The sequence below is a fragment of the Podarcis filfolensis genome, assembly GCF_964270895.1.
Source record: "Podarcis filfolensis genome assembly, chromosome: 1".
NCBI classification, from domain to species: domain Eukaryota; kingdom Metazoa; phylum Chordata; class Lepidosauria; order Squamata; family Lacertidae; genus Podarcis; species Podarcis filfolensis.
In genome coordinates this window covers 796,119-813,347 of record NC_139604.1, presented here as the reverse complement: position 1 = coordinate 813,347, position 17,229 = coordinate 796,119, and the positions used below count along the sequence as shown (strand labels likewise).

The 17,229-nt window shown below is 42.9% G+C and overlaps 2 protein-coding genes across 17 annotated transcripts in view; both read right to left on the bottom strand.

Annotated features, from left to right (window-relative positions):
• Window positions 1-541: 541 nt before the first annotated feature.
• On the bottom strand, window positions 542-9,067 carry RPE (ribulose-5-phosphate-3-epimerase). 4 transcript variants are annotated; one of them, XM_083572796.1, is made up of 6 exons: window positions 8,518-9,067; window positions 4,362-4,441; window positions 3,294-3,433; window positions 1,893-2,027; window positions 1,617-1,703; window positions 542-990 (listed from the first exon to the last, which is right to left on the bottom strand). In XM_083572796.1, the coding sequence occupies exons 1-6, from the start codon at window positions 8,844-8,846 to the stop codon at window positions 868-870; spliced, it is 894 nt and encodes a 297-aa protein (XP_083428922.1). In that variant the 5' UTR covers window positions 8,847-9,067; the 3' UTR covers window positions 542-867. The 4 variants fall into 4 exon arrangements, with proteins under 4 accessions (XP_083428922.1, XP_083428923.1, XP_083428924.1 ...); XM_083572797.1 differs by having other exon boundaries at window positions 8,529-8,680; XM_083572798.1 differs by lacking the exon at window positions 8,518-9,067 and adding an exon at window positions 8,289-8,371.
• A 2,846-nt stretch (window positions 9,068-11,913) lies between these two features.
• Window positions 11,914-17,229, bottom strand: part of UNC80 (unc-80 homolog, NALCN channel complex subunit) — a 163,826-nt gene continuing 158,510 nt past the window's right edge. For all 13 annotated transcript variants that reach the window (XM_083625474.1, XM_083625481.1, XM_083625483.1 and 10 more), the window contains one exon: window positions 11,914-15,960. In XM_083625474.1, coding sequence (XP_083481600.1) covers window positions 15,691-15,960 — 270 coding nt within the window. In that variant the 3' untranslated portion in view covers window positions 11,914-15,690. The remainder of the gene's footprint in view (window positions 15,961-17,229) is intronic.

Sequence of the window (17,229 nt, the reverse complement as noted above, 5' to 3'; positions counted from 1 at the left end):
AGATTTTAGAGCAATACTGATTACTTTTTCATATGCTTGTATTCAGAAATCCCTGTATTTTGCAAGTTCTTGTTTTCTATATAATTTTTTCAAGCAGACTTCCTGCTTTTGCATCTCCCCTTCCCTTCATTTTGTATCCTTAAATTTACAGAGCTTTAAGTGGGACGTGGGTGGCACTGTGGGTTAAACCACAGAGCCTAGGACTTGCTGATCAGAAGGTTGGCGGTTCGAATCCCAGTGACGGGGTGAGCTCCTGTTGCCCAGTCCCAGCTCCTGCCAACCTGGCAGTTCGAAAGCACGTCAAAGTGCAAGTAGATAAATAGGTACCGCTCTGGCGGGAAGGTAAACGGCGTTTCCGTGCACCACAAGTGGCTTAGTCCTGCTGGCCACATGACCCGGAAGCTTTATGCCTGCTCCCTTGGCCAATAAAGCGAGATGAGCGCTGCAACCCCAGAGTCGGTCACGACTGGACCTAATGGTCAGGGGTCCCTTTACATTTACCTTACTAAGTGAACTGGACCAAAAACTAGTTATCAGTTACTCTTGTTTATCAGTGTTTATTTTCAAAACATTTAAGTTATTAAGGAATGAACAAATCTGTGTTGAATGTAGAACAAAATACATTTGTCTTAGATTGCAAGCTGACACATACAATCTTCAAGCAAGAGGCACCCTGATTTTGTAATGTATATTGCAAAGTTTTCTGAAATCAAAGGATAGCACTGGACCAATATACTTCCAAGCTGCCAAGATGATATTCTCTGCAGCACAGGAAAACCTGCAGTTTTCCTTTAGCAGCACCATAATTCCACAACATCCCACCCACACATATACAAGAAAGCAGCCCTCCCAAGTCGCAACCTGATTTCATCGGTCAAGGGAACGCTTTTGAGCAGCTTCACAACATACGTTCCTCAGGAGATTAATCACCGCTCTGGGATCATCACTCTTCATTATAGCACTCCCAGACACAATCATATTTGCTCCAGCCTGCAAAGAGGAAAAAGCCAGTTATATTTTAAAAGAAGAACTTACTGCATGTTTATATTCATGAGATGATGTAAAGGAAATACATTCTAGGGCTGTGCTCAAGACAAATTCGGCCTATTTGGAGGGATGTGTCAGGTTCAGGTAACCTTGGATTGCAACAAGTTGGACTGGATGGTTCAGAGTGAGCAATGGTTGTGGGGCACCAAGCAGGAAGCAAGCAGGGTGGGGAAAACTTCCTGCCTGGCTGAAGCCCCCCCCAATCACAGCTGTAGAGCAGAGGGAGCAGTCCTGCAAGGGGCACCACCTCTGGTCTCAGGGAGGAAAAGGTCTTCTTCCCCCACCCCTCTCCTGGCTATATGTTCAATTAGGATTTGAAAATGCTAATGAAACAAGCCCTGCCCCATATTGGGGTGGTTCCTATGTCAACCTGATGCCCCCCATGGGTCACGGTGACAGGCTGTGAGCAGCCCTAGTACATTCCAATAAGAAATTAAAAGCAACTTGTCAGATCTGCCATTCTAACTTTATATTCTCCTTGCTGCTCATCAGTAGAGAAAGGGCATTCAGAATTTCTCAAAGGTGCAAGAATATTCAACTATTCTGTTTCTGAAAGCTGCTAGTCTTACCTCTGCACATTTATGAATGGTATCTGGCCCTACACCACCATCCACTTCAATATCCAAGGAAGGAAACTGTGTTCTCAGCCAATGAACCTAGTTCACAGAAATAACATTATTACCAAGTCACAGGAGCTGTAATCTCTAGTCTCCCTCCATGTGTGCAAAAACTAGGCATCAATCCTTAGTATAACAGCACTCTACTATGAAAACATTCAAAACATTTTCCATAATCCTACTATATTCACAGCTGCTGTACTCAAAATAATAAATGTCCAAATCTACCTTTGGCATCATATCTTCCATGAACTTCTGTCCACCAAATCCAGGTTCCACAGTCATAACTAAGGCCATGTCTATCTGATTGGCCCATGGTGCTAAATATTCTACTGTAGTTCCTGGCTTGATAGCCAAACCAACCTATGGAAACACAATAGATTATTATATATTAACTGAACCTACATCTTGGATTAGCAGTAAATCACTTTTACAAAAGAAAGCTATGACATGATTCCCACTAACTCAACAGTGAACATTTCCTCCTGGGCAAAGGAGATCAGTACCCAGTGTTGTCTTCATAAGTTCATTTTTCTGCCATATCTGCATATGAATAAAAGTTGTTTCCGTGCGCTGCTCTGGTTCGCCAGAAGCGGCTTAGTCATGCTGGCCACATGACCTGGAAGCTGTACGCCGGCTCCCTCAGCCAGTAAAGCGAGATGAGCGTCGCAACCCGAGTCGGTCACGACTGGACCTAATGGTCAGGGGTCCCTTTACCTTTTAAGCTCTTCAAAACCTAATGTAAGCATTGATTTTACATTTCCAGTGATTAAATAGTATCTTGCGATCTCTTTCCAAATATACAATGCCTCTTTCCAAATATATAATTCAGTTAAAATTGTGCCACCATTACCACACAAAGATGATGAGAGCATTATAAAATTCTTGAACTGTATGGACATTTGAGGAGAAATGTGCTTGCTGTTTTCCAGGTGTATAGTTTAGATTATACCTGAGTGCACTCAACTCAAGTATAATCTAAATTAGGTTGTCAAGATTGTCAAGAAACACAGGCAGTTGCCAAATTGCACATGCCCTTAAGAAATTAGCTGCAGTCTACTACCTAAGGCAGGAGTTCCTAAACTGCGTGTTGCATGAACTCTGAGCCTGCTACAAGAAAAACAGATAATTAAATGTTCTCACTTGCCCAAGTGTATAGCCATGGAAGAGACTTCACTCTGTCTATGTGTGGCTCACTGCTCTGCCAAGCCTCCTTCCAATCAGACTTGGCTGGGATCAGCTAGTTCTGCATCAGCTATGGAGCACTCAAGCACTCCCAATTAAAAAAATGGAATTGGCTATCTTCTGGTGGTTGCCTGCAACATATATACATGAATGAATGGTCTCAGCTTTGTCTCCTTCCAAATTAGAAGAAATGCCCCAAACAATGCCTCAAATAAGCAGAAGATACATGCTCTGTTGAGGGCATTTTTTTAAAAAAAAAAGGTGCTGCAAAAACAAAACCAAACAAACAAACACACTAAAAGGGGTTGGGTGTTTTTTGTTTAAGAGTAAAGTATGCTTACAGCTGTAATTCAGACAAAGTGCTTCATCTTTCAGTGGTTTAAGGAAACGCTTACAAAGTAGCCCCAGAAGCTGTTAAACTGTTTAGCGCCCCAAACTTCTCACCTTCATCCCATTTTCTCTTATGTCCTTAATGAGTGCCCCTGGATTGTTGGTAGCTTCTATGTGAAAGGTATATTGATTGGCACCTGCTACAGCCATAGGCTTCACCCACTGTTCTGGCTTAGCAACCATCATATGCATATCTAGAAAGAACCAAGTAGATCAGAAACATGAAAACAGCACATTTACTGAATCGCTACCTCAAGCATGCTCTCATAATTTATACAGCAAAACACGTGCACTTAAACTGCACCCAAATCTTGTTGGAAGCCACAGTGTATGGCTACCTAGAGAGATGCCTTACTTTCTATAACTTCTTGGAGTTGGAAGCAGCAGAAACCACCTATGGTCCCTCCTCTCAAAATGTGGGCTTTTCAGTGGCCAGCTCTCAATGATTTGTTTAAAAGTCCAACAATGCAGGGGCAAAGAACAAGCATTCTTTGGAGCATTTTGTGCAGGGTTCTGTTCCTGGCATGTCTGTGAAGTGTATATAAGCGGGCCCCACCAGATCCAAAACACGGTGATAGCGCATCAATTGGACGTGCCTAAAATGGTTGCTACCTGTATATGTAGGCTAAGAGCACTTTAAAAAAATATTTATTGTGTGTTGCAGAATATGACAGTGTGATGCCAGAGTGTTTAATGTTCTGGCTAAAAGAAATTACTAAAGTGCACTGATTCTACAAATCTCATCACATTTGTTGGCTGTTTTTGTTTCAAAATACCACAGAATCATTAGCAGGAAAATTATTATCGAACAAGGAAGGTAAACGGCGTTTCCGTGTGCTGCTCTGGTTCGCCAGAAGCAGCTTAGTCATGCTGGCCACTTGACCGGCTCCCTCGGCCAATAAAGTGAGATGAGCTGCAACCCCGGAGTCGGCCACGACTGGACCTAATGGTCGGGGGTCCTTTTACCTTTAATGTAACTCATGGGAGACATGTTAGCTGAAGCCTTCTAGTACATGATAAAGTGCCAATGCTGGCTGCTAAGAAGGTAAAATGAAACTCCAGTTTTGCTTCTGAGAATCTTGAGGCAGACATTCAAACATTTTTAAAAAACAAATAGCTTACCGAAGAAGGGCTGCTGACCCAGCTGCTTCCGAAGGCTCTCTACAACAGGGTGGCCAAAAGTGATGTTTGGTACAAAATGCCTACCCAATTGGGAGGGAAATAAGAAAGATAATTTAATTTAAGGTTTTGAGAAAATAGTTCTATTTAGTTCTATACTACTATAAGTGTCAGTCAATTTTAGAATGGAAATTGCTTTCAGCTTTGATTTTATACTGCTATCGAGAAATCTTAAACGCCCCACAATTCAGTACAGGTGACTTGCAGCTTACATACATTTAACTTCCTATCCCTCTTTCTTGAGGATTCTTGAGGGATTTATACAGACCGTCTAGAGAATTGCAGACTACATACACACCAACACACCTCTCAAACTTCAATAGGGCTTGCATATTTATCTGCACCCTGAAGCATGTTTATACAACAAAAGAACAGAACCAGGCCAGTACGATTTCTTTTAGCATGCGCACACACCACCCTGATGCTGCTTATTTGAAGAGGGTTACATTGTAGCCCTAGTCTACTTCCCGCAGACAACCCCACAGGGATGCCCCACCCATGAGGAAAAGTGAGTCAAGGGCCTCAGGGTCCACCGGGGCTGCAGGTCCCAGTGTTGACATTTCTCCCCACACCCTTGTTTCTGATGCAGATCTTATGGCCCCTTCTTCCCTTGTGTAGTAAGTGGAGTGCCATTTTGGGATCTATCTTGGGTGCTGTCAGGGAATCAGGAGCAGGAGCAATGGGGAGAGAGGATTTGGAGAGCGAAGGGGAAGAATCCGAGGGCAGCGTAGGGGAGTATGACAGTGGCCCGAGAGATTCCATGAGCTTCTCCAGCGAATCAGAAGATTCCCAGAAGGGGGCGCCGATGGTCAGGGCAAGGGGGGTCCCAGGGGGGACGCACCAGAAACAAGGAGCCAGAGGGGAACCCCAAAGCAGCAGTGGAGGATCGGGACCAGTTTCCCCACCAGAGCGTAGTGGGGGGGAAGAGTCACATGTGTCAGGGGCAGTGTCTCCTCCAGAGAGGGAGTCAGGGCTGACCACGCCTCCATCGGAGAGTGGGGGAACGGAAGGGAGGTCAGTTGCAGCTAGCCCCCCCGAAGGGGGAAGCAGTGACAGCAGCAGTGAAACAGTCAGGAGGAAAGCTGCTGGCTGGGCGCGCGCGCCAAGTTCAAATGTGCAGGTGCGCGGAACAGCAGGAGACCCGGATGGGGAACCAGCTCCTAAAGCCCGCCGGAGGGAGGGAGAAGGCTCAGGGGAATCAGCGGGAGAAGAGTCTAGAAACGGCGGAACCCCGGCGGGCAGGCGGACCCAGAGGAGGAAGGAGCAGCGGAGAAGGTGGAGCAAGGCTAGAATCTTAAATTGGTGTCAAGGGGGGGGAGACTCAGACGGAGCATCAGCGGTCTGACAGTTGAGACGTAGAGCTGTGCGCTGCGGCTCTGGAAGTGAAACTGAACTTCAATAAAGACTTTTATACTTAACAACGAAGCAGCGTTGGTCCTTTGTGAGCTGGGACCTAGGGTAGCTCTGACCCAAGGATCTACCTTGGGTGCCAACATGCTTTGGGCTAGTGAGTGAAAAAGGTTTATGCACATGTACTGGGAACCCTACACAACCCAGTTATGTGTAGTTCCACTCTCATTTTCCACTGGACCTGCAGATATTAGAGGAGACTAGGAGCATGATCCTGCTCAACCATACACTGAATGAACAGATAAAAGTGAAGACAGAATGCATGACTCTTGCACTGCATTTTCAGACACAATTGTTTTGCTCCAGATGTATGCATGAAGAAACGCATTTGCTGAAACAGGTTCCTTGCCAATAAAACTTGCACAAATTTTGTTGTGGCTGCTAGAGGAAACCACGTTGTAGGTGTACATTCTGAAGTAGTAGTTTCTTTAAAAGCAACAAGAGACGAACATGCACAGTGCCTGCAAATTGTCAACCAAGCCGTTAACGGAAAATACAATCTTTTCCCTCACTCCAATATAGTTATACCAAACTTTACTCAGTAAAGTACTGTGGACTGTATTATGGGTAATGAAATTTGCCTTTTACCGAAATGGCAATTCAAAGCATTGCTGAAGTGCAAAAGGCAACTGATGTGCATTTGCCGAGAAGTAGCATTTCTAGTCACAAGATGCCACTCTACCTATAAGATGCCCAGTTATGCCATTCCAATAAAGTGTATTGGATAGTAAGAAAATGTATTATGCCCACATGCTGTATTCTATTTTAGTTCTACAGCTAGCATATAGCTACTAACTAAAAGCACATTTAAAGATTTTGTATACTTAATATATAATTTTAAAGAAAAGCTACACAAGTCACCACTTTTTTTACACTTAACTAATATAACCAAGAATGTTCCCAGTCCTGCAAGGAAGAAGGGAAGGAGCAAATATGTATGTGGTGCTTCCACATAACAATTTATTTATTTGGTGCATGCATGCAGATTTTATGCAGCATTCACACAACATTTTCATCAAAATGCTATCCTATATGATTTTTCCATTTAATGTGGATTAACTTTTTCCACAGAAAATCAAAGAACTTTATTAAAAGCTCTATGGAAACAGCAAATTGAAATTAATCAGGGATTAATGTAAAATTAGGGACGCGGGTGGTGCTGTGAGTTAAACCACAGAGCCTAGGACTTGCCGATCAGAAGGTCGGCGGTTCGAATCCCCACGATGGGGTGAGCTCCTGTAGTTCGGTCCCTGCTCCTGCCAACCTAGCAGTTCAAAAGCACGTCAAAGTGCAAGTAGATAAATAGATACTGCTCTGGCGGGAAGGTAAATGGCGTTTCCGTGTGCTGCTCTGGTGACATGCTGGCCACATGACCCAGAAGCTGTACGCCGGCTCCCTACCTTCCTACCTATTTATCTACTCACACTTTGACGTACTTTCTATGCACAATAAATCTTGCTTGTGTCTAACTTGCCACAAGATTTCAGACAAGACTTGCTCCATTTCACCAAACCCAACAAACGCTCACTGGGGGAGACAGATTTGATAATTTGACAACACTAATAGATTAGGTTGATAAAATCAGATTAATAAATTGGAATGGATTACTAGATAAATATGTCAGATTATTAGATAGATTGTATTAGACTGAGTAGAGTAGATTAACAGGTGGATTGATTAATGACATTAAATAGATAAGGCCAGAAAGCTAGATTAGATGGACAGATAGATAGATTAGATGATCCAGGTAGATAAAAGGGATGCAGGTGGCGCTGTGGGTTAAACCACAGAGCCTAGGACTTGCCAATCAGAAGGTTGGCAGTTCGAATCCCTGCAACGGGGTGAGCGCCCGTTGCTCGGTCCCTGCTCCTGCCAACCTAGCAGTTCGAAAGCATGCTAAAAAGTGCAAGTAGATAAATAGGTCCCGCTCCGGCGGGAAGGTAAACGGTGTTTCCGTGCGCTGCTCTGGTTTGCCATATGTGGCTTAGTCATGCTGGCCACATGACCTGGAAGCTGTACTCTGGCTCCCACGGCCAATAAAGTGAGATGAGCACCGCAACCCCTAATGGTCAGGGGTCCCTTTTACCATTTTAGATAGATCCAAATAATCAGATTAATGGATTGGATCAGACCGGGTAGATTAATATATAGGTTGGTTGATTATTAAAAAAAAATGATTAGCTGATTATATTAAATCGGTTGATTCTATTAAATACCAGATAGATAAACAAACTCAGATTAGATGGATTGGATTAGGTTAGATTGGAAAAAAAGTAAAAAAATAGTCCAGCAGCACTTTAGAGACCAACTAAGTTGTTCTGGGTATAAGCTTCATATCTCAAGTGTGCATGCACACAAAGGTTTATGCACAGAACAACTTAGTTGGTCTCTAAGGTGCTATTGGACTATTTTTTAATTTTAAATTTCGACTGCATCAGACCAACCAACACGGCTACCTACCTGAATCTGGATTAGATTGAATGGAGTAGATTATGAGGCAGATTGACTATATTAGATTTGCTAGACTGGAATGCGCATATTAAATCTACAGGGCTGTCGCGGGGGGGGGTCACCAGAGACGCCCCGCATTTTAACCGGAAGCGCGGGCTGCGCGCCCCCCGCCGTGTCCCCCCTCTCTGCTTTCCGAGCCCTCTTTCGGCCTCCCCTTCGCGGTCCGCGGCGCAGTTACCCGTCCATTACATCCAGGTGCAGGTAGTCCGCTCCGCAATCCACCATCCGGCCGCACTCGGCGCCCAGGGCCGCCAGGTCGCTGTTGAGGATGGAGGGGCCGACGCGGCAGCCGGACGCCATGGCGGAGGGACGGGAGAGCTGCGTCGCGAGGCTTCCGCCCGCCCTCCTGGCCTGGCCGGAAACGAAGGCGCCGGGCGGAAGCGCGCGCCTGATGGGAAATGTAGTCCGCGAGCTCCGCCTCGGCTTCTGGGTGAGCGTCGCTTGCGGCGCGCTAGTCTCGGGAACCTCCCCGGAAGCCACGCCTCTACTATTCTTTCCCCCGCTCATCTTTCCCTCAGCTCTGCAGACGGGGTGGAACTACGCATCCCACAAGGCCCCGCGCGCGCCACGTGCCTGCGAATGGATAACCGCTAATAGGACGAAATGTTTCTTAAGAAGGACAATCAATCGATCAGTCCACCTCGGGGGCGGGGCTGGTTGCCGGTGCTCCGGATTGGCCTCTGAGGAGCTGCGCGCGTCGAAGCCAGCCGACCAGCCACTCAGCTCCCGCCTTCCAGTCACCTCATGGTGGGCGGAATTCTATTGGCTGGCTTGGAGTGGGAGGGCGCAATCGTTCCCTTCCAATCGAAAGGCCTCCGTTTGGTAGGCGGGCTCCTAATTAGCTGTGGCGGAAGGGAGCGCTGCCTGAAGCGCCGCGTTTGGGCTCCTTCCAGGTGCGCGGAGCAGCCTAGCTGTGCTCAGGGGGCTTTACCTACTATTATTTGTTAATTTTGTAATGCAGCTGTGATAAGTATTTTAAAGTCTTCGATATATAATAAATGTTCCTAAGTTCCTAACCAAGCACGTACATAGATCAGCGCAGGAAGACCGACCTGGAACCATTTTGAATCCCAAACTGAGCAAATGTTTTCTCTGCAAGGTCGAAGGAAAATGGAAAAGCCTTCCCATTGTCTTTTCCTTCACAAATCCTGTCTTAAGGGCACATTTAAGATATGAATAGGGTGTGAGCCTGTGACCTGGCCCAGGAACTAAGTATTTATCATTACAAAAGACTGGCCAGGCTCCCCAGGCAATCCAATCAAGTAACCTGCCAGACAGGAGATAAACAACAACAGGAGAAAAAACAACATTCAAATGTTCTGTTTTAGACCGCCTTTTTGTGATGTAGGTGTGATGTATCTGAGGGGTTTTAGGTTACACCCCTTCTGTGGTTTATGTATGATGTTTCTGGGGGTGGTCTTGATCTACAGGGTGGCAATTTCAAAAGTCTTTATAAGCCCTTGCACACTATTTTTCTGGGTCCCTCTCTCCTGTGTGTGAGGGGAGCACCCTGTTGCAACAGATCAATAAAGATCAAGCTTACTAGCTGCTTTGCTTCCCAATATTCTCTGGTTGGCCTCTGTTATTCTCTCCTACCAATAGGGAACCTATGTAAGGACTCTATATGGGCTCTTGGACACCCCATAAGGGAAAAAGGGCAGATTTTTGTTTACAACACCGCCCATCACCGGAAGATCACAGGGTGAAACACAAAATACGTAATAAAACAAAAACAAGAATACAAACTCATACGCCCCCAACATTTAAAAGGCCATGGAATGTTAATCAATGTTTTTCCTTCATGGAGGTGGAAAGTGAGCCTCTTTGAGGAGAGCATTCCACAAATGGGAAGCCACCGCAGAAAAGGCTCCCCTCTGGACCTCATGGGGGGAGCACAGGAAGAAGGGCCTCTCATGACCGGCAGCAGCTTTAATCTGAAATGGGGATCGCTGCCCCCTGGGCACAGCCAATAAGATGGGGTGAAGCAGCAAGAGGCAGCGCCCCACTGTTTCCACTGGAATGACCCCCTGCCTCATGCTGGGTTTCTGCAAGACCGGGGGTGGGGTGTGTGGGGCAGCCTTCCAACACATGGTGATGGCACTCGTCTTCACCACCCCTGGGGCAGAGAAGGTGAGCGGCAAGGCCTTGTGGAATGGGCTTGTGGAGTGGAGGGGGGCTTGGGGGTCTTCCAGCAGCAGCAGAAGTGGCAGAGAGAACACGGGTCGGGGGTTGCAAGGGAGACATATTTCTGCCCCTGCCTGCCTTGTGGTAAGCACAATGTCTGCTCCATGTTATGCCACCAAAGTGACTTCAATCCGATGTTTTCATAGAATCGTAGAGTTGGGATGGATCCCAAGGATCATCTAGGGGGTTCCCTGCAATGCAGGAATCTCAACTAAAGCATCCATGACGGATGGCCATCCAACCTCCGCTTAAAAACCTCCAAGGAAGGAGAGTCCCCAACCTCCTGAGTGAGTCTGTACCACTGTCAAACAGCTCTTGCTGTCAGAAATTTCTTCCTGATGTTTAGTCGGAATCTCCTTTCTTGTCCTTTGAAGCCATTGGTTCGGGTCCTAGCCTAAGGGGGAAATGGCATTTGTACAGATGATACTTGTTTGCTTCTTATCGACTGTAGCATCCCAAGCAGCAGACATTGGGGGAGGGGAGAAGACTCGGAATTGGCTTGTTTATGCCTAATATAGAGACTCAATCCCTGTCTGACCTTCCAGTAAACGAGACTAGATTATTGTTACAGGTAAATCCTTGCCTTCCAAGCTTGTTCAGTTGAGCAACGTTACATGTGCTGTGCGAGTTACTCCACTCACCCATTTATCTTACTAGTAGCGCACTGGCACAGGCGACAGCATGCTAAGTGGGCACACAAAGTTGTTGATACATGGCAAGTGGCATATGTTTTTTTCCTGGATTATTTTCCCATCCGTTTGTTAAAGTCTAATTTCATAGATCTGGACTGGAAGATGTACAACTGCACAAAGCCTGTCAGCCAGGTGTGCTTGTTCACTGTGGGTAAACAAACTTGGCTTTGTGCCATCCTGGGACTATAAAAATGGAGGGTGCGGGGGAAAGGGGTATCAAGCACATAGCAGATCACAGTACATTTGGTGTGATGCATCATAAATTGTGAAGGTCTGTATAGTCATTTATACTGAAACAGAATACATGCAATAACTCCCTCCAAAAATGATTCACAAAATAATTTCATAACCATGGCAACATTTCTCTTGATAGATCAAGCCATAGTTGCTAATGGAATTATTATACTTACTTCTGTGGACTACCTTTTTCTTCTAAGGAGCTCAAGGTGGTGTACATGGTTCTCTTCCTCCCCATTTCATCCTCACAACAACCCTGTGAGGTAGTTTAGTCTAAGATGGCCCAGGGTCACCCAGTGAACTTCATGGGTGAATGGGGATTGGAACCCTGGTCACCCAGGTCCTAGCCCAACACTGTAATTGTTACACCACATTGGCTCCTGTTAACAAGTGGTATGAATATTGAAAACACCAACTCTGAAAAATATACCATTATGAACAGAAATGTCTTCAAACAAAAATATTTGTAGAGAACTTTTATTATTTATTCATATTCAAACATTAGACTACTGTAATCTTTCATAAACATAATTCAGACATCTTTATGCTTCATCTTTGGTCATTTGGCACACATAGCAGATCTAGAACATTTCAGCTCTGTATCCTTACATCCCATAGTTTAAAATGATTCTATCTTCTCAGTGGGCTTCATTTTTCTGGTTAACATTAAAAAATCATTTTAACTGGGTACGAATTCCTAATTTCATGGTTGGCTTCATGGTTTGTATAAACAAATATTTTAATAAAAGTATCTCGATTTCAAATATTCTCCCTTAATATCTAACATGGCAAGATAGCCCTTCCTTCACTTCCATATGTAACATTTGTCAATAACATTTGTCAATAAACATTCTCCTGACTGCCCTGAGATCATTTACTAACAGTATACTAACAGTATAATCTGGTGTTATTAAAAGGAGTCGACTTTCCTTTCCCTTTATATTTTTACATATCTCTTTGGCAATGCAAGTGTCAAAATGCATTGTATTAAAGCTTAACAATTTTAATGAATATTTACAGGGAACGCCCTGTTTTAAAAATTTAGAGGGAAACAGCTTACTTGTTCTTATAACACTAGTGGAATTCTGATTTTTGTGCCAATTTTTCTTTTGCTAAAATATATTGGCAAAATTCTCTAGAAATTAAAACCATTTCAAGTCTCAACAGCTTTTCTTTAAAATCTTGCAGCAGCATTCTTAAAAATACATCCCTTGACATTCTTATACATATAGATGTACACATAAACACACATACAAGTATTTTTGACATTCAGCACAGCTACGATCACATATAGAAAAGACAATTGTAAAACAAAGATCATACTGAAGATTTCCAATACAGCAATTCTCCCTTTGTATAAAACTGGACTGGGACTGGGCACTGCTTGAAAAGCTATGAGGAGGCACATGTTGAAGAGGAAATTTACAGTAAACTTCATGGCTGTAATCTCATAACTTGGTATGACAGTCTTTTAGAAAGGGGGACTTTGTGATTCGTAACAATATCAATGACAGCAAGTTAATGTAAAAAGTTGAAACAACCAAACTTTACTGAACACTGACAGACAGTTTTTTTACAACACAGATCATTTTTTGAACACTACGTATACATAAGGCCTCTAACACTAAGGAAGCAGCATAGTTTTTCTTCACAGCAGAATATACTTGTCACTTATCAATATACTGGAAAAAGCACAACGTCTGTTAAGAGCACATCTGTATGCACCTTTAGTCAGTACAGTGTGCCTAATAGGACATAGATATACACTTGAAAAACAGGCGTGCTCAGGATTTCAATAAACTGCTTAAGCAGCAGCCTTGCTGAACCACAAGATTGATGTTATTTTAAAGTCACTAATGTAATTTTAAAATTGCAACTTAAAAAAAGACAGAAATGAAAACAAGAACACCACAATAGGGATATTTATGAGTTCTCATTATGGCTTGCTAAAATGTATTCAATACCGTACAACTGGTAATGATGAAGATACTAAGTTTTATGAGAACTGGCTTTTATATAGTGAATCACAGTATTTTCTTAAAACTATGATCAGGTGAAATACTTATTGCACATACAGATAAATACTCCCTTTACCTAAATTAGTATGTCATTACTGAAAACATTTCCCTAAAAATCTTTGTAAAATACAGGTATATGCTTGTTGTCTGCATTGTCATTTCCATATTGTAGTCACATAATGTGCACTAATAAATGAATAAATTTAACCATAAAGAAATCCTCAGTGGACCAGAAATTATAGGTTTGAAATATCAATTAATGTTTTTTTTTAATTAAAATATTTCATTTGTAGTTCAGAAAATGTTTTCCACACATGGGATGGAATCTAACAAAGTGTGAGGGACCTGCCTTTCCTCCTCTCCCCTCTGCAAATACTTGTTCACCAGAAATCCAGAGCAGATTGATTCATGGGGAAGGAGAGGAATGAGGAATCCCAACGCATAAGCAGGAGTCACTTGTGCAAAGCCACCCATGATTCCCAAAGGAAAAGCAAATCTAACATACAGTACTTCTACTGCAGGGCAGACTGTACCACTGCTCTGATGTCACAACAAGAAAAAGTAGTAGAACCTATTTCACAGTGCAGTGCTATCTCTATTCAGAATTAAGTCCTATTGAATTGAGTGCTGCTTACTCCCAAATAAGTTGGGGTAGGATTGCAGCCTCAGCTTGCTAAAAGGTCCATACACTTTGTTATTTGTTTTTACATTACAGTTCTTATAATGTATGTAGAATAAAATAACTCTGTTGACCATGATCATGCTCTTAAAAACGTGTTCCCTGATTAGGAGGGATACAAGCTGGGAAACAGAGTGCTGCTTCCTGAACTTGCCCATTCAAATCTCATTGAATCCAATGAGGAAGCCACCCTATGAATAGATCAAATTATCACTTTAATTAATAACATGTAAAAAGTGACACACAAATTCTCTGTGAAAAAAGGCTTGGTACAGAGGCTTGGTTTGGTTTAAAGTGACAGGAGTGATGCAGTGCTTTTTTCCTGCATAGTTTCAGAAACCATTCTCAGCTATTTATGAAATATATATAATTTAAGCTTAGCCTTCTGGAAAGGTATTTTGGTAACCATACATATGGCTGGCACAATAAATCCATGTTAGAAACCTGTAAACAAATTAATTTACATCAACTTAATGACATCAGAAAATGTTATTCCCCTACTTGAAAATTAATGCTTACATTCATTCTTTCATTCATTGAGTCTAGATTGCAAATCATCCATGATTTTAGATGAATAAGCTTCAAAGAGAGGTATAATTCAATACATTTCACACTGAGAATCACAGATACCTGCAGATTCATATAAGTGTATGTGAAAATAAATCTTCACTTCACACTGCCAGTGTGCAAAAATACTTGTTACATACACATCAACTCCTGGTTTTTTATGTAGATTATATTAATGGAAATACAGATGCAACTATAAGTGTAGCAGAAAGATGCACACACTTTCCTGCTGTTTTTATATTCAGGTTGTTTAAACATTCAAAGCAGGATATTTAGTATAATTTACAGAACACTTGCTACAGTGCTTCACAACTCTGTATAGCAGTATCATTTTTTCCATTCCGTATTGTCCACATTTAGTTTTCAAGAGAGTGAAGAGAGTTTATATTTCAGATAGTGTAAGTGTAAACAAGGAACAGAGATCACCCAAAATATTCCTCTGAACTTTGTTTGGTGGTTAATATTCTGATGCTAACCGGTATTAATAATACCATCATAAAGCATTCTGCAGTTCTATCGCTAGTAATTATGTCTCTGATGAGTATACTGTGTGTGTGTGTGTGTGTGTGTGTGTGTGTGTGTGTGTGTATCTTCTGAAATTACAAAAATAAACTTTAGATTTAGATTACTATATTAAGGTGGATAACCTCCAAAAATATAGTTCTCTATTTCTGCCTGGCATTTGTTATGTAACTTATAGAAGCCAAAGAGTGCAAAAGATGTTGTGAATCAGTTCTGTGCCTAGGAAGGTTCCAGTGATAATCTCTTCCTCTATTTTATGGTGTGCCCTGAGTCCACCTAGATCTGTCCAAAGCTGCAGCTTATTTTCTAAGATATATTGGCCCAACTTTACCAATAGGATACTAGATGTGTTCCACATGTTCATAAAGTGCTCCTTTACATACCTCTAGAAGAATAGGAAGACCAGAGGAAGATCTCTCATTCCTCTGGTGTACTACCTGCTGCTTCCCAAGTCAAACATGAGACTCATCCAGGTCAATATCAGTCTGTCCCACCTCAACCTGCGTGTAGCTGAACTGGCTGGAAAGTAGGGGATTCTCTGTCCCATTGTCTTCACTAATGTGAAGGACAGTGTCTTCATGCTGCAGTAAGCTGGTGGTTTCAAGGCCTGCAAAATCCTCAGTGTCAGAAAGTTCTGTGGGTGGAGGGGTACTGTGAGCTGGTGCTGGCTTTTGCTCCACATTCTCGTCCTTTTTTTTATCCTCAGCAGAAGCCGTCACATTCTGAAATGAAGAAAGGTTATTGCAGAAAAACATTACCCTGCAACTATCCTTAAAACGGTCAAATTCCAATGGCTGCAATCCAACCCCCAGCCGCTCTCGTGGGTGGCAAGGCTGCACACACATCTGAAACCCTGCCACTTATGTTGCTGGCCAGGGTGAAAAGTGGGGCAGGCATATTGTGAGCTGACTCCGCAATAAGAGCTGGACCAGTCTTGATGCCATTGCATGATGGCAGCAAGGACAGCTCAGCCCCTCTCTGCACCTGGAATGCCCTGGTTTGGGGCTGCCACTTTGGGGGTCCTGCCACATTCAGTGAGCAAAACAGGTCACTCCATGCTGGAAGAGTGATGCTGGTGCCAACGGACCTTGACACCTCAAATTTCAGTGGGGCCCTGTGCAATGCCAAAATCCAGTATCCTGCTCCGCCTCTCACTTTCCATTGGACTTCATAGCTGTGGTGCCTGCTGAGGCAGCCCAGGAGCACTGTGCCTGGTGCAACAGTACTGTGTTGATATTTTGCTCTTTGTGTCCTGGATTGTATGGATTTCTTTGGGATTATTAGACATTTTGTAGGCACTGTAATGTCACTTTTGTAAGTCGTCTTAGAAATACAAGAGACTGGGGAATTAACATTTGAGAGGTTCCCATGCATTACTGTAACTAGATAAATAATAATATATATATTTATGGAAATATATTCAAATATGTGCACAAAGAGAGGAAAGGCATAAGGGAACAGAAAGAACAGAGGACTATCTTAAGATACAATGAGAAAATAAATAGCAAACATGTATGCAGAGTAGGGGTGGGCAAATATGTCAATCTCAGTTTCTCCCAGTTTATAATTTTTCCAGTATGATGTTCAATTTTCCATATTTCTATATCAGTTTGCATTTTTTTTAAAGTCCTCATGAAAATTTGCCAGCATCTTTGTGCCAATTTCTCCTCCTACATACATTTATATGAAATTTTGCCTAATATACACATTTTTGCAAAGCAGTTTCCCCTAAGCTAATGCATTTATGTATTGTCCAGTCACAAATATGCATTTATATGCACACTTCGCCATTGTATATGCATTTTTGTACAAATACACATTATTTGGCTGGAGAATTGAATTGCAAGATTCAGGTAGTGTGAATTTCAAAGGATAGCCGTGTTTCAGTTTGCATAGTATTTCAGAAAATGTAAATTTGGTAAGTAAGCCTTTAAATGCAAATTGAATCAAATTTTCCACCATCCCTAACGGGAACAGAAGAATAAACTGTG

Bases quoted from the DNA above. Each gene is read 5' to 3' on its own strand.
- RPE (XM_083572796.1), bottom strand. From the start codon at position 8,846: ATGAGCGGGGGAAAGAATAGTAGAGGCGTGGCTTCCGGGGAGGTTCCC. The intron at 4,442-8,517 runs GTAACTGCGCCG...CCAATTGGGTAG, and splicing joins CACCTGGATGTAATGGACGG to GCATTTTGTACCAAACATCA. The intron at 991-1,616 runs GTAAGACTAGCA...TCCTCTTTGCAG, and splicing joins CCATTCATAAATGTGCAGAG to GCTGGAGCAAATATGATTGT.